The 13,762-nt window shown below is 41.9% G+C and overlaps 1 protein-coding gene across 7 annotated transcripts in view; it reads left to right on the top strand.

Moving 5' to 3' along the window:
• Positions 1-13,762, top strand: part of LOC126470365 (thrombospondin type-1 domain-containing protein 7A-like) — a 1,214,159-nt gene that overhangs the window by 835,888 nt on the left and 364,509 nt on the right. For all 7 annotated transcript variants that reach the window (XM_050098173.1, XM_050098171.1, XM_050098172.1 and 4 more), the window contains one exon: positions 10,728-10,910. In XM_050098173.1, coding sequence (XP_049954130.1) covers positions 10,728-10,910 — 183 coding nt within the window. The remainder of the gene's footprint in view (positions 1-10,727; positions 10,911-13,762) is intronic.

The raw sequence follows: 13,762 nt of genomic DNA, 5'->3' as shown, positions 1-13,762 counted from the left end.
TTTGGTCATAGAGATGTCCAAACACGACAGGTCCTTTATGCAATTCTGCCACATCTCAAAGTTGATCCATCTCACGGTACTGATTCAAACAACCGAGTGGCATATACACTCCACTTAACTTATATGATTTACATTAACTGTATAGGGTCACATGACATGCTGGTATCAATTCTACGCTATCTACTGAACTCCAGAGCCACCATCATTGCTCCTCAAAGGATTGAATAACATTTTATCTGGTGAGCTTATATAAATGTATCGAGAGTTACAGTTAGCGTCAAATAAATAACATTTGCTAGCTACAACGATATTTAATTCTTTTTCTATAATTTTATTTCTGACTGCACCAGTTTTACCAGCAAAATAACTTTTCTTCATTCTTCGTCTCGAAGTTTTCTACCTCTACGTCTATCGGCACAGACAGATACCAGGATAAGTGAGAGATTCTTTCATGTGGCACCTTCAGGCTGCGACACGCGATATGCGGAACGACGTATCAGCACACAATTGTCGTTAAACCGAATATCACATGGCGAAAGCCTTTTACTCTGATGTCCCACCACTGATGATAAACAACAAAAGGGCGCAGCAACTTGGTTGTTAGAATTTTCTTTACAAAATTACATACTTACATACATAGTTTTTAGCTCTGTTACACAAAGAATAACCAGTACACTAAATCCTTCATAGCGACTGAATAGCACAGTAGCATAAATCAGAATCGTGTTAGGATGCGCTCCACGCTGTCTACTTGCTTCTACGATATGATGCAGCGTTATTCAGTCACCACCGAGGTACTGGTTGTTCTTTAGTTTTTGGTTCCCCTGTAACACATATCAATAACCCGAATATAGCGGTAGACAAATTTTTTATCTTTCTGTGGAATGGGCACAGAAAATTCCGCTTTAAAAATGATTTTGCTTGTAACGGGAAACAAACTGTCATTTCACGTACATGATGGGTGCCGTATGAAACACGTGAGAATTTACACATTTGTATGAATTTACACACTACGAAACAGAAATTTCAATCATAGTATCAGCCTTGAGACATAAGAATTAGTGTCATCGAGCACATATTTACTGGTTACTGCGCAATGGGAATCCCGATGGCCGCCAGTCAGATAGATATAATCAGTCTTGTTCACGATCAGGCAATAACTGAAGTAATTTGTTTTCGGCTTACTGCCTCCACCATCTATATGATGACACAACTCATCGGCACTGTGACCATCTATTAGTTGCGTAAGGATAAATATGGCCGTTTTGAAGATTAGTGACAACACTGTTGACAAAATGCAAAAATCTCTTTCGGCTCCATGATGTAATAGGTTGCTTCAATACTTTTCAACTGGAATGGAATACAATATGATCATTAAATATACAGAGAACGTAAATTAGCTATACCACATATTTGAATATATACATCATTTGGAAGGAAAGTGAGAGGCCCGTGACGTATACCTAAGTCTACGGCAATATTTTTTTATCGTATGTGACTATATTATTTTACATTTTCTATCCGAACTACGCATTTTGTGTACGTCTTCGACACCAGGGACCTATATGTCGAAGCAGGTCCTCATAGTAACTATTACTGTGGCCATTACCCAAATTCAATTCTGAAGATGAAACTGCTCGTTGAGAGAAACTAACCGCGAACTATTTAAACGCACACATTACGGGAGCGTGTCTGCTCCGAAGCGCTCTAAATGAAGGGCGTCCACAGGGAACAGAAACTTCCTGTTAATTAAGATTTTTCAGAAGGCTCTTCGAACCGATCCTGCTAGAGAATTTTCCGTTTCTACTGGGTTCACTCTGGCATCTCTGGAACTTACACGGATGAAGTCGTATTGGAATTCAGATTAGGGCGTAAAATTCTGGCGCAAGTACCTCACGAAGACCTTAAAGTTTCCAGCACTGTCACCGGCACGTCGGGCAGTACTTAAAGCAGAGAACACATTTTTAACTCCGCCATTTCAGGGTACACCACGAGAACAGAGTCGCTAAGTGGAATGTAACGTTTGTGTCATTCAAATGACAATCCTGCAGCTAGCGGAGCACAAAACATGCTGACAAATAAAATGACACGGGCTTAGCACTGTCCTTTCTCTTCAATAGTGCATGAATATGCCATTTGAAATTGCAGGCGCTTTTTATGAGAGTTTACTAACATGTCAACATTTTTGCAGATGCTCATAAAGCGAAACAACAGCTACTTAACTCTATTTTACTGTTATTTCGAACTGTAAACTCACTCCGTTGCTGGAATTAACAGAGACATTATATAATGTTTAACATATTAGTTATATGACCCCCCCAAACGGAAATTAAGTGCTTGAAGGAAAAAAAATGTAACATTTATTTGCGACTGGGACATACTAAGCAGGTAATAATTATATTTATTTTCTTCCATGCAGACTTCCGTGATTTCGTACGATCTCTGAGAACATCAAGTGCACACCTTTGTTCCAAAAACGACCAGTGTCTTTTATTTTAGGTTGCATCTTCCAGTTGTATTCTTTTTTTTCCTGTTGAAACTTTGTGCTATAGAAAAATCTGTCTGGAAAATTGAGAGAGATGTAGCCCAAGATCTACGAAACTATTCACAAAATTTCCACACTTATTTCTCTCTTTTGCCTCGAATGAGTGTTTCCACACATTCCAGCACTGCAAGGAGTCACAGCTGCGTACCGGTTTGTTGCGATGGTGAAAGGCGCCAGGTCCAACAACTCACCATGCCTTTGTTCACTGCCAGGTCTCCGTAGACATTCTGCAAGCGCCTATGAATAGCTGCAATGTTCTGGTTTTCACCCAAAAGAAACTAAATGACAGCTCTCTGCTTGGAATGCACCACTGTTACAGACGCCATTTTGAAGGTTACTTATAGCGCCACCAGCTATCGGAACTTCATGAAACTGTAGGGGCTGGAGCGGAAATATTCCATGATGTTCCACAAGAAATTCCACACTTTTTCAACCGAAATTGGCTGAGACAAAAATTGTGTTGCGTTACTTACTGAACGCCCCTCGCTATTCTCGCTTTCCTTGATTCTTCTAAATTGTTTGAGGAATAATTCGATGCTGTTTTGCATCGAAGATGTGAGTCAAAATATTCAGTATGAGGTGGCTGGCTTTTATACTTAGATGAATAGAGTTTGAATATTAACATAATGATTAAAGTCTTGAGGCAACATAGTGTTCTACACAAGACCTACTCGCATGGCTAAACGCTTAGAACGCTATTTTACTAGAAAGGGAGATACGCACGCAACACTTTGCTCGTATCCTCGCGGAGAATTAACATCGTTGGTTTTGTATACCGGTCATACTGAATATAGTTTTTAGTTCGTTTTCCACACTCGTTTAGGGAAATACTGCAGTGATCCACAATCTCAGCACCAGAAAATCCGATACACAGACAGGTGGTAAACAAAATAAACTTGCCAAATCTTGGAAACAGCGGATCACAAACGACAAGATAAATGCTAGTTAAGAGAGGCTACTGTTCGAGAGGAGATGAATTTTCAATGGTTGTTCTAAACCAATTCGAACGAAAGCCGCCAGTGTTCCTCTGGAACTTCATGACGGATGCCCTGCTCCATCCACAACCAGCAAAGTTTCTACACACTCTCTTGTGCTGTAACGATCATCAACAGTTCTTTATTGCTGTCGATTACCAGTTATCCTCTTCATTTCAGTACTGCGCATCCCACGTTAAGTTAAGATCTGCCTTATGTTTTCTACAGTTGCTTCTTTCCACATCACTGCACTCATAACTTAAACAACGACTCATGTCGAATGCCCATCAATTTGAGCTCTTAGCTTCATTACGTTCTTTACTAAGAATTTTTTTCTCGTTTGCTGGTTCCACGACGTTTTCGTGCCACAACTAGTCATTTCCTTCCTTGTTCCACTCGCAAACAGAGCCGGGGAAAAGTGACTGACTGTAAGCCACCATACGAGCCCTAATTTCTGTCATCTTACTTTCGGGGTCCTTACACGAAATGTCCATTGGCGACAATAGAAGCGTTCTGCTGTGGCCTCAAATGTCTGTTCTATAAATTGCCTCAATAGTGCCTCCCAAAAAGAGAGTCCTCTTCTCTCCAGCGATTCCCATTTGAGTTATCGAAGCATCTCCGTAATATGGTAGTACTGGCGTGCTGACCGAAACTACCGGTAACAAATATAGCAGCATTCCTCTGAACTGCTTCGATGTCTTCCTTCCATTCTATCTGTTACGGATCCCAATCACTCGAGCAGCACTCAAGAATGGGACGCACTAGTGTTCTATACGCAGACTCCTTTATAGGTGAACTACATTTTCCTAAAATTCTCCCATAAAGATGACCAATCGCCTTCCCTACTATCAACCTGACATGCGCGTTCCATTTCATGTTGTTTTGCAATATTACACCTAGTAATTTAATCGATGTGACTGTGTCAAGCAGCACACAACTGATGCTTTTTCAAATGTTACATGATTGTTTCTTCTGCTAATCCTAATTAACTTACATTTTTCTACAATTAGAGCAACCTGCCATTCATCACACGATCTAGAAATTCTGTCTAAGTCATCGTGCATCCACCTACAGTCATTCAATCACGAAATCTACTCATACACCACAACGTCATCAGCAAAAAGCCGTAAGTTGCTTCTCACCCTGTCCGTCAGATCATTTATGTATATAGAGAATAAGAGTGGTCCTATCGCACTTCCCTGGGGCACTTCGACCGGCACCCTTGTTTCTCATGAACACTCGCCGTCGAGGTCAGCTTACTGAGTTCTATTAGTTCAGAAGTCTTCGAGCCATTCACATATTGGGGAACCTAATCCGTAAGCTCGGACTTTCGTCAATAGTCTGCAGTGCGGCGCCCTGTCAAACCACACCGGAAATGTAAGCATACAGAATCTGCCTGTTGTCCTTCATCCATTGCCCGCAAAATATCATATGAGAAAAGGGAAAGCGGTGCTTTCAAAAACCGTGCTGATTTGTGAACAGTTTTTCAAAAACTTTTTTCTCGCCTTCAAGTTCATATTTTTTTTTTTTTACATTAGCCGCTGTTTCTTTTCATAGAAGTTATTTTGTTGCATATTGTACTCAAACCGCTTTTTTTTTCGGGTGAATTTCTCAGCAATTCTTTGTTTGTGAACCACAGTTCTGTAGTTTAGTCTGGCAAGGATAATCTTTCAGTGAATACCCGTTTTCTTTACATCTTCATGAACTTCTGTTTGTCGGTTCTTGCGATCGCTACTCGTAAATCTTTCGGGGTGTAAGTTCGTGGCCAACAAAAATATTCTGTTCCTAACGATTCGTCCGGGACTCTGCTGGACATCTCCACAGGTGTTGCTCCTCCGTTGAGCAACGCCTCTGAAGATGTCTAGCGCAGTTCTGGACGATACGTTAAGAACAGAAGAGTTTCGTGGATCACGCGTTTTACCAGCAGTAATGTCATCCGGTCGTGAAAGACCTGATTCTTGCGATGTTTCACTGGTAAAGGAAAGCTTAAATTTTCTTTGGAAGCCTATTCTTATTTATTCTATATACGTCATAAAGAATTTATAATCTCCATTTCTGCAGCTACACCGACATCTATACTCCACAAGCCACGTTGTGATGTGAGGCAAAGGGTATTTTGTGTACCAGTGTCACGTCCATCTTTCCCTGTTTCAGTCGCGTGTTGTTCGCGGGAAGAACGATTGCTGTTTAGCTTCCGTGCGGTCTCGAATCTCTCTAGTTTTATCTTAATGGTCTTTTCTGGCGATATACATAACAGGCAACAATATGTTGGATGACTGTTCTAGGTATGCATGCTCTCTGAACTTAAACTGTAGAAAGTAACGTAATGCAGAATACCTCTCATATTTGTTAAATCATGATTACAAGAAAGTCGCAAAACGGTTTTAAAGTACACTACAGCGGAATTGTGAACTGCTGGTGCAGACATAACAAGGATTCATCTATCTGAATGAAACACACGTGTCTTTCTCCATTACTTTCATTATTGCAGCTACTGTCTTTTCTGTAATGGATGAAGAAGTGGGAAGAACCTTCAGTCCATTCGAAAGTCACTGAGCAATACGATTGTGGTGGAACTGTGCAACCACCATTCTTGAAACAAGGTAGCTACTCCACTGCATGACTCAGTATCAACTTTCGAGAAGTTTTGTACCTAAAAATAACCCGCATGTCTTCTTTCTTATAGTGAATATCTCTTGATGTTAATCGATCAACAACAGTGGAAAACTAGTAGAATAGTATGCTCTTCTTGTTACAGTGCATAAAAGGATACGTCTCATCGTGCCAGGACTAATGTCCTGAATTGTCCATATGGAGTCTCACGTAGAATAACTTTCGTTGTATTCTTTATAATGGCTGTACAATACGTAATAAGTCGTTAAATGTAATCATTATTTCTATCTACTGGTAAACAACAAATGATGTGAAAATTTGATTACAGCCGAAGTTTGACGTCATCTGTGCCTTGAACACGTCATGCCCATTTATCCACGGTTCTATAAATTTTATGTAAGTTACCGGTCTTTGCGCAGAAACTTCTGAATTATATCTGCATTCATTAAATTACTCATGTGTGCGGCTTACAAATAGTAGGACGTCACCTACACACACGATGAACACGTCGAGGTGGCATCTTGACGACTGAGTGACTGAGGGACTGTTTGGTTACTTAACAAGCAACGTACAAACAGGAAGGCGCAGTAGCTCATAATCGGCCTCAGCCAGGTGCTGCTACCCTGAATGCGCATGTAGCGAACCCTACACATGCACGCGAGCGTCCTGCGACGGCAAGATGCAACAACAAACTGTTATGTACTCTATAGCGAATGGTTCTTGACTGTACGACACTGATCAGTAACTGGGATTGTTTGGGCTGCATCACTACCCGTGAGGCAATTAAAGGATTTTTTGGCTATACTCATCTTTATTTTCAAAATAAAGTTTACACAGTACTACCGCCCACTCTTGTAAATTTATCAGCAGTTTCATGTCCTTTAATTGAAAGTTAATTTGCAACTACGTGTACACCGTACAATCACCCACTAACGTAAATTTAGCAAATTTCAACAGGATCACGAAACTAACGCTTATGAGCAATTTAGGAAGCAGCATCTGCTGCAACAGTTCACGAGGCGGAAATTATTCTAAGACCATTGTCCGTGCACGTTTCCATGTAAGTATCCACACAGTCGCTCGGATACTTCATACTGAAGTCAGTGACGGCTCGTAATCACACATTCACATTTCTATCGCAAACTTCAATCTTGGCTATCCGAGTTCCCTCAAACGTTTTTACTTCTACAATCGAATAATTCACCAGTGTCAGGTTTAACTCTTAGTTATGATACATGCTGTATAAATCAATGAGGATGAATTCCTGAATGTTTCCTTAAACACATTGCTGCTGCTTCCTTTCATCATTCCCCGCCAACTGTTAATATGTGCGCGTACTGAAAAGTGAGCCTCGCAATTTTTTATGTGTTTGTTAAATAAAACGAACTTTATTAAACTTCTACATCTTTATTATTCACACCTATATATTTACAGCCCTTCGCTGCTAAAGGTCTCGAATTTTAGAGTGTAACATGGCGGTGTATAGCGTAACTATGCTAGTTCCTGAGAAACAGCGTGTTGTAATCGAGTTTCTAACCGCAGAAGAAGTTCGCCCAGGACCCTCCCCTCCAGCATGACAATGCCAGACGACACCTGAGCGCTGGGACATCTGCAACAACCCAACGCCGGGGGTTCGCTGTCGTCTATCGTCCTCCGTACAGGCCCGACTTGGACCCATCGATTTTCATCTGTTTCCAAAAGCTAAAGGACATCTTCGAGAACTTCACTTTGATAATGATGTAGCGGTGCAAACAAAGGCGAGGTTGTAGGTCTGTCAGAAAAAAAACAATCAGTCTACAGTGACGGTATCGACAAATTGGTCTCTCGTTGGAAGAAATGGGTTCATTGCAGGGGCGACTATGATGAGAAATAAATATGTAGACATGATGAATAAAGATGTGGACATATTAGTAACGATTCTTTTGTTTAAATGTTTTCCCATAAAAAATTTGGAGGCATTATTTTCACTACGCCCTCGTGCGAGGGCCGTTCAATAAGTAATGCACCACTTTTTTCCTCGGCCAGTTTCGGCTGAAAAAACGCGGAATCTCTTGTGCGACATCGTGGAATAGTCCCGCTTCAGCCCCTATAGTTTCATGAAGTTCCGGTAGCTAACGGCGCTATACGCAGCCTTCAAAATAGCGTCTATAGCGGAGGAGCATTCCAAGCAGAGAGGCTACACTGAGTTTCTTTTATCTGAAAACCAGAACATTACAGATATTCATAGGCGCTTGCAGAATCTCTTCGCCGTCCTGGCAGTGAACAAAAGCATGGAAAGTCGTTGGGCAAGGCGTCTGTCATCATCGCAACAAGGTCGAGCAAACCTGTCCGATCTTCCACGTACCGGCCAGCCGCCTCCCGTTATGCTGGAACATGTGCACAATCTTATTCGAGGTGATCGACAGATCGCAATAAAACATCTTGCTACACAATTGGATGTCTCTGTTGATAGTACTGATACACTCGTCCACCAGTTGGGGTACTTAAATGAGCGTGCCCGCTGAGTTCGTCGCCTCATAACAAAATACCATAAGGAGCAATGAAGAACATTTGGGCTTGCGCGTTGCTAGCTGATCGTGACAATTTTTTGCGAACAAAGTCACAGGCGATGGAGTACGGGTTCAGCTCTTCGAACCGAAAACAAAATGGCAGTCCATTGTTTGGTATCATACCACCTCTCTCCCGGAGAAAAAGTTTAAAGACGCACGCTCAGCCGGTACAGTCATATTGACGGTCTTCTGGGGCTCTTAAGGGGCTATCCTGTTTGATATACTCAGTCATGGTGCAACGATCAATTCTGAAGTGCATTGTGCTGTTCTCAGGAAAGTGAAAAAACAACTTCAGCATGTTCGTTGCCACAAAAATGCAAACGAATTTCCCAATGACAACGATAGGCCTCATACAAAACTGCGCACCCGAGAGTAGCCTACAAAACTACTGGACTGTTCCACCTAGTCCACCCTACAGCTCGTATCTCGCGCCTTCTGACTTCCATCTGTTTGGCTCAATGAAGGATGCACTTTGCGGGGAGCAATACATAAATGATAGGGACGTTACTGATGCAGAAAACGTTGACTCCGAAGTTGACTAGTAGAGTAGTACCATATGGTCATACAGGCCCTCCCAGTAACATGGCGTATGGCCTTCGCATTGAACAGATATAATGTTGAAAAATATAGTTTTGCAGCCAATAGAGTGGGGAATAATTGGTTTATTGGAATAATGAATAGAAAAAATTGTTTGCATTACTTATTGAACGCCCCTCGTAGTATTCCATCTGTAACAATCTCGATATCGACGACGGTTAAGCTGTACGTTTCCTGCCTTTGTCTTCATGAAGCACTGAATTACATAGCTAAACATAGTTCTTAAACGTACACTGAGACGTACATGTCATCTGATGCACTCACACCGCGACGACTAACACCTATGTTGCCGCGCATCTAACAAGTTCATAGGTACTCAAAGAAGAATGTTTACTGCGTGAATGATTGTAAAATGACGTGTAGTAGATGTCGTGAGTGATTGATGTAGAACACACCCATGTAAGTGACCTTACTTTTAATATCGTAACAAGATTGCATCTGACATTCTTTTGGAATATATCTAAACCAGCCTCGTGGAAGGATAAATTCAAGGAATCAAGTTTAGTGAACGATAAATTTTTCTGGGTAAAATTAGAACCAGACTTATTATTACAAGTGTAAAGAATATTATTTTTAAAGACCGAGTGAGGTGTCACGGTGGTAAGACACTGGATTCGCATTCGGGAGGACAGTGGTTCACATTTCCGTCTTGCCATCTAAATGTAGGATTTCCGTGGTTTTCCAGACTCGCGTAAGGAAAACGCCCGTGTGGTTCCTACCAAAAGGCGACGGTCGAGTTCCTTCTCCAGTCTTCCTCAACAACAGCTTTTCCTTCGTCTCTAATGACTTCGTTGTCAACCGAATAATAAACCCTAAACCTCCATATTGTTTTTGAACCAGTCAACGAGTTTGCATTTTCTGTTTTTCTACTTGCATGCAAATTTCTTATGATGTCTTACAGCGCATAAATTTTCTTGTAGCAGTAATATTAGAACTACGCAACTGATTCGCTGGAAAATAATAACTTCGAACCCATAAAATAATTCAAAACGAATTTAAAAATTATTTCCGTCTACAGTGAAGAATACATTCATTCTCGACTTCTATAGTCACAGATAATTTTGAAATATGAAGCGGAAATTTCGTCTGGAAGAGGTAGAGAAAGAACATATTTAATTCACCACTGAATAAATAATACGTTTCATTTCCCTTTAGTGCTTTATAGAAGTTGAACATATTTCCGAATACATTACTACTGAAACTTACTAATCTATAGTAACTAAAGCATGCAGGTGCTTGCGCGCGAACTCAAGTGTGCGCGTATGAGCGTGTGTGCCTCAGTGTGTGTGTGTGTGTGTGTGTGTGTGTGTGTGCTATGTCTTTGGCGCATACAGTGTATTAATACAGTGGGTTAACATGTTCCCCGTCAGAACGTGGCACTGATTAGGTGGTGCTCTTTATGAGTCGATATGCCTTTGATGGTGAGTATACGGCCCGGCTTTGTTGCAGATACCGCTGGCTGGCTTCCCACTGGAGTGCTTGTATGGTCGTAGATGACGAAGAGCGCAAGATGGAAGTCGAGTGTGGCGGCGGTGTGCAGTTACGGGATGTAGCTTGCGTCACGATCGCGGGTTCAAAACCCGTGCGCTCAGAGCTGTGCTCGTCGTTCGTACCGCTGCCCACTGTGCAAAGGTAATGCTCTTCAACTTCTCTCTGGATTATTGACATTGCCTGTAAAGCACAACATCATTGTAAGTGTGATTGTAATTTACTCAGACTGTTATGTTACTGATTATTAACGTTATTATTCCCCTTATAACGTCACGGCTATTTTACTTTCGATACGTATAGTATAGGTCAGCTTCAACTAAACGCATATGGTAATCGTTAACTGCTTTTTTTTCACGCACTTGTAACAAGTTCAGCCTACAATTAGCCGTCGCCGTCTCTAACGTTTCTGTTCCATGAAAATCTACAGTGCAGATACATTGAAAGATTCATCAATTTGTATCACTCCACTCACCTCGTAGCCAGCAAGCAAACCGCAACAGTTCAGTCCTTCTCCTCTGATCTTTCTTTGTTTGTAACTAGCTAAGTACAAGGCTTTGCCCAGGTATGTATTTATTCTAACCTCCTTTTGGTCCATCTCCTCCTTCCCCCTCTGTTCACCCCCTCATCCACCTCATCTATGTTCACTACCTCTCTCTATCCACCACTTCTAAGCCCCCCCCCCCCCCTCCCGCCGTCCCTCCATCTCATCTTTCTCCTCTCTCTGTCCATTTCCTTCTCCCCACTATCGCTATCCATTCACTCCCCCCCCCCCTCTGTCTATCTGCTCCTTCCCCCTCTATCCATCTCCTCCTCTTCCTCGCCGCGCGGGGTAGCGAAGCTGTCTCAGGTGCATTGCCACAGTTTGCACGGCTCCCCCCCTCCCCCCCTCCCCACCCTCCCGTCGCAGGTTCGAGTCCTCCCTCGGACATGTGTGTATGTGTCGCCCTTAGCGAAAGTTAGTTTAAGTTAGATTAAGTAATGTGTAAGACTAGGGACCGATGACCTCAGTGCCGGCCGTGGTGGCCGTGCGGTTCTAGACGCTTCAGTCCGGACCCGCGGGACTGCTACGGTCGCAGGTTCGAATCCTGCCTCGGGCATGGATGTGTGTGATGTCCTTAGGTTAGTTAGGTTTAAGTAGTTCTAAGTTCTAGGGGACTGATGACCTAATATGTTAAGTCCCATAGTGCTCAGAGCCATTTGAACCATTTTGATGACCTCAGCAGTTTGGTCCCATAGGAACTTACCACTGTGACAGGTATGCTGCTCCTCCTCTCTCCACGTTAACATGCTCACCCCATGAGGAGGCCGGTGGTTATTCCCACCACAGTATTTCTTTCCATATCGTAACTAATGAGTGAACCAAATTTGGATGAAATCAGTTTCCTATCCGTGGCTTCGAATGCGTACGAACATGTCAAATATATTTCATGTATCTGACACGTATTTGTACGTGTATTTCACGTGTATCTCTAGTGAATTTCGACCCGCTGTTTCATTTTCACGCATGTCAGTAATTGACGTCATACACCGAGAATTGTGTGTAGTAAAATGACATATTTTTTAGGTACATTCAGCGATATATGTGGATACCATCTGCGAAATTTGTTGCGAATAGATTTAGTAAGTAAAGAAGTAATAAATTAAACCGCCACGTATGATGCCTTAGTTTTGTACGCATCTCAGTATCTGATGCCAAATCTCCTGAACTACGTGTCGTACAATGATACAATTTTGCTGGTGTATTCAGTGGTATAAATGAATACTGTCTGCAAAATGTGTCGCGAATACAGTTAGCAGTAAAGACGTAATAAATTATGCGGCAGTTCTACTGAATGAACAGTGAAAATGTAGTAAGCGACAACATTTGTTTTTACTTTCATCATTTTGTAGGGGTTGTCAGCAAGAGAAAGCTTCGTAAAGTTTTAAAAATTACGTGCAGAGTTTTTTTGGAACTCAATAAGTGCTCTCATTGTCAAATACTGGAAGACTAAAGTATGGCTATGCGAGCATCGTGGGCTGCTTTTTGAAACCCGCCCATTTGATAAGTAGATGGTTATTTCCCCACAGCAATTCTTTCCAAACAGTAAGTGATGTGTGTACGAAGTTTGGTTGAAATCGGTCCAATGGTTTAGGAAGAGATGTGGAATATACTGACATGCATATGTACATAGATACCGTTTTATAATATGTTCTGATTCCACCATAGATCATAGACTTTTACCAGATGAATACTGCTTCTTTCTGCAGGCGCCCTCAGATTCCACTTCACTCTAACCTTTACACTATGGCTGCGTGCCCACTTCAAGTATCCCCTGCATCCACTTGATTCCTTCACTGCGACTGACTGTGAAGCACTGTGTTTTCCCTACTTCTCTGATCCCACTAGCCTCGTAATATGACTTCGTTACTTAATTAATAGATGGAGACAGATACTTTAATTTTTATTTCTCTGACATATGGTGAAACACGTTCCTTCTCGGAACTCCTTCACAAAAAGGAACAAATTACTTTCTCCCACGGTGTTCATAGGGTCGTGGAAGCCATTACATGCAAATTCTTTTCACAGTTTAGCTGCTAGATTCACATGCTGGTGGTCAGTAAGCCGTACCTGCCGGTGTTCCGTGACGTTTTGGTGCCTACGACATCCGCACTACGAGTTTTCGAGAAGGATGGTGCAGTGGTTGAATCGCTGGATTAGGATTCGCGGAGAGTCCACCCACCCATATTTTGGATTTTTGCACAGGTTCCAAATATTTTTAAATGCCAAGAAATACTTGTGCTGTATCTTTAACGATCCCGCTGTCGACGGTGAGTTACATTTTTCTTTCCGTCGCATTGGAAAGTTTTGTCAAGGGTTTTTCCAGACGGTTGAGTTATCAGCTTCTGATGAAATTTTTAGGCATTTAACTATCAGTTCTGTTTTCATCATTTAACTATCAGTTCTGTTTTCGTCAATCAATTATAGCACAGGCGTTGATTAGTTAGTATCGTAA

The sequence above is a fragment of the Schistocerca serialis genome, chromosome 3 (assembly GCF_023864345.2).
Source record: "Schistocerca serialis cubense isolate TAMUIC-IGC-003099 chromosome 3, iqSchSeri2.2, whole genome shotgun sequence".
In the NCBI taxonomy this organism is placed as follows: domain Eukaryota; kingdom Metazoa; phylum Arthropoda; class Insecta; order Orthoptera; family Acrididae; genus Schistocerca; species Schistocerca serialis.
Note: the sequence above shows the minus strand (reverse complement) of the source record. Positions and strands in the feature narration are given on the sequence as shown.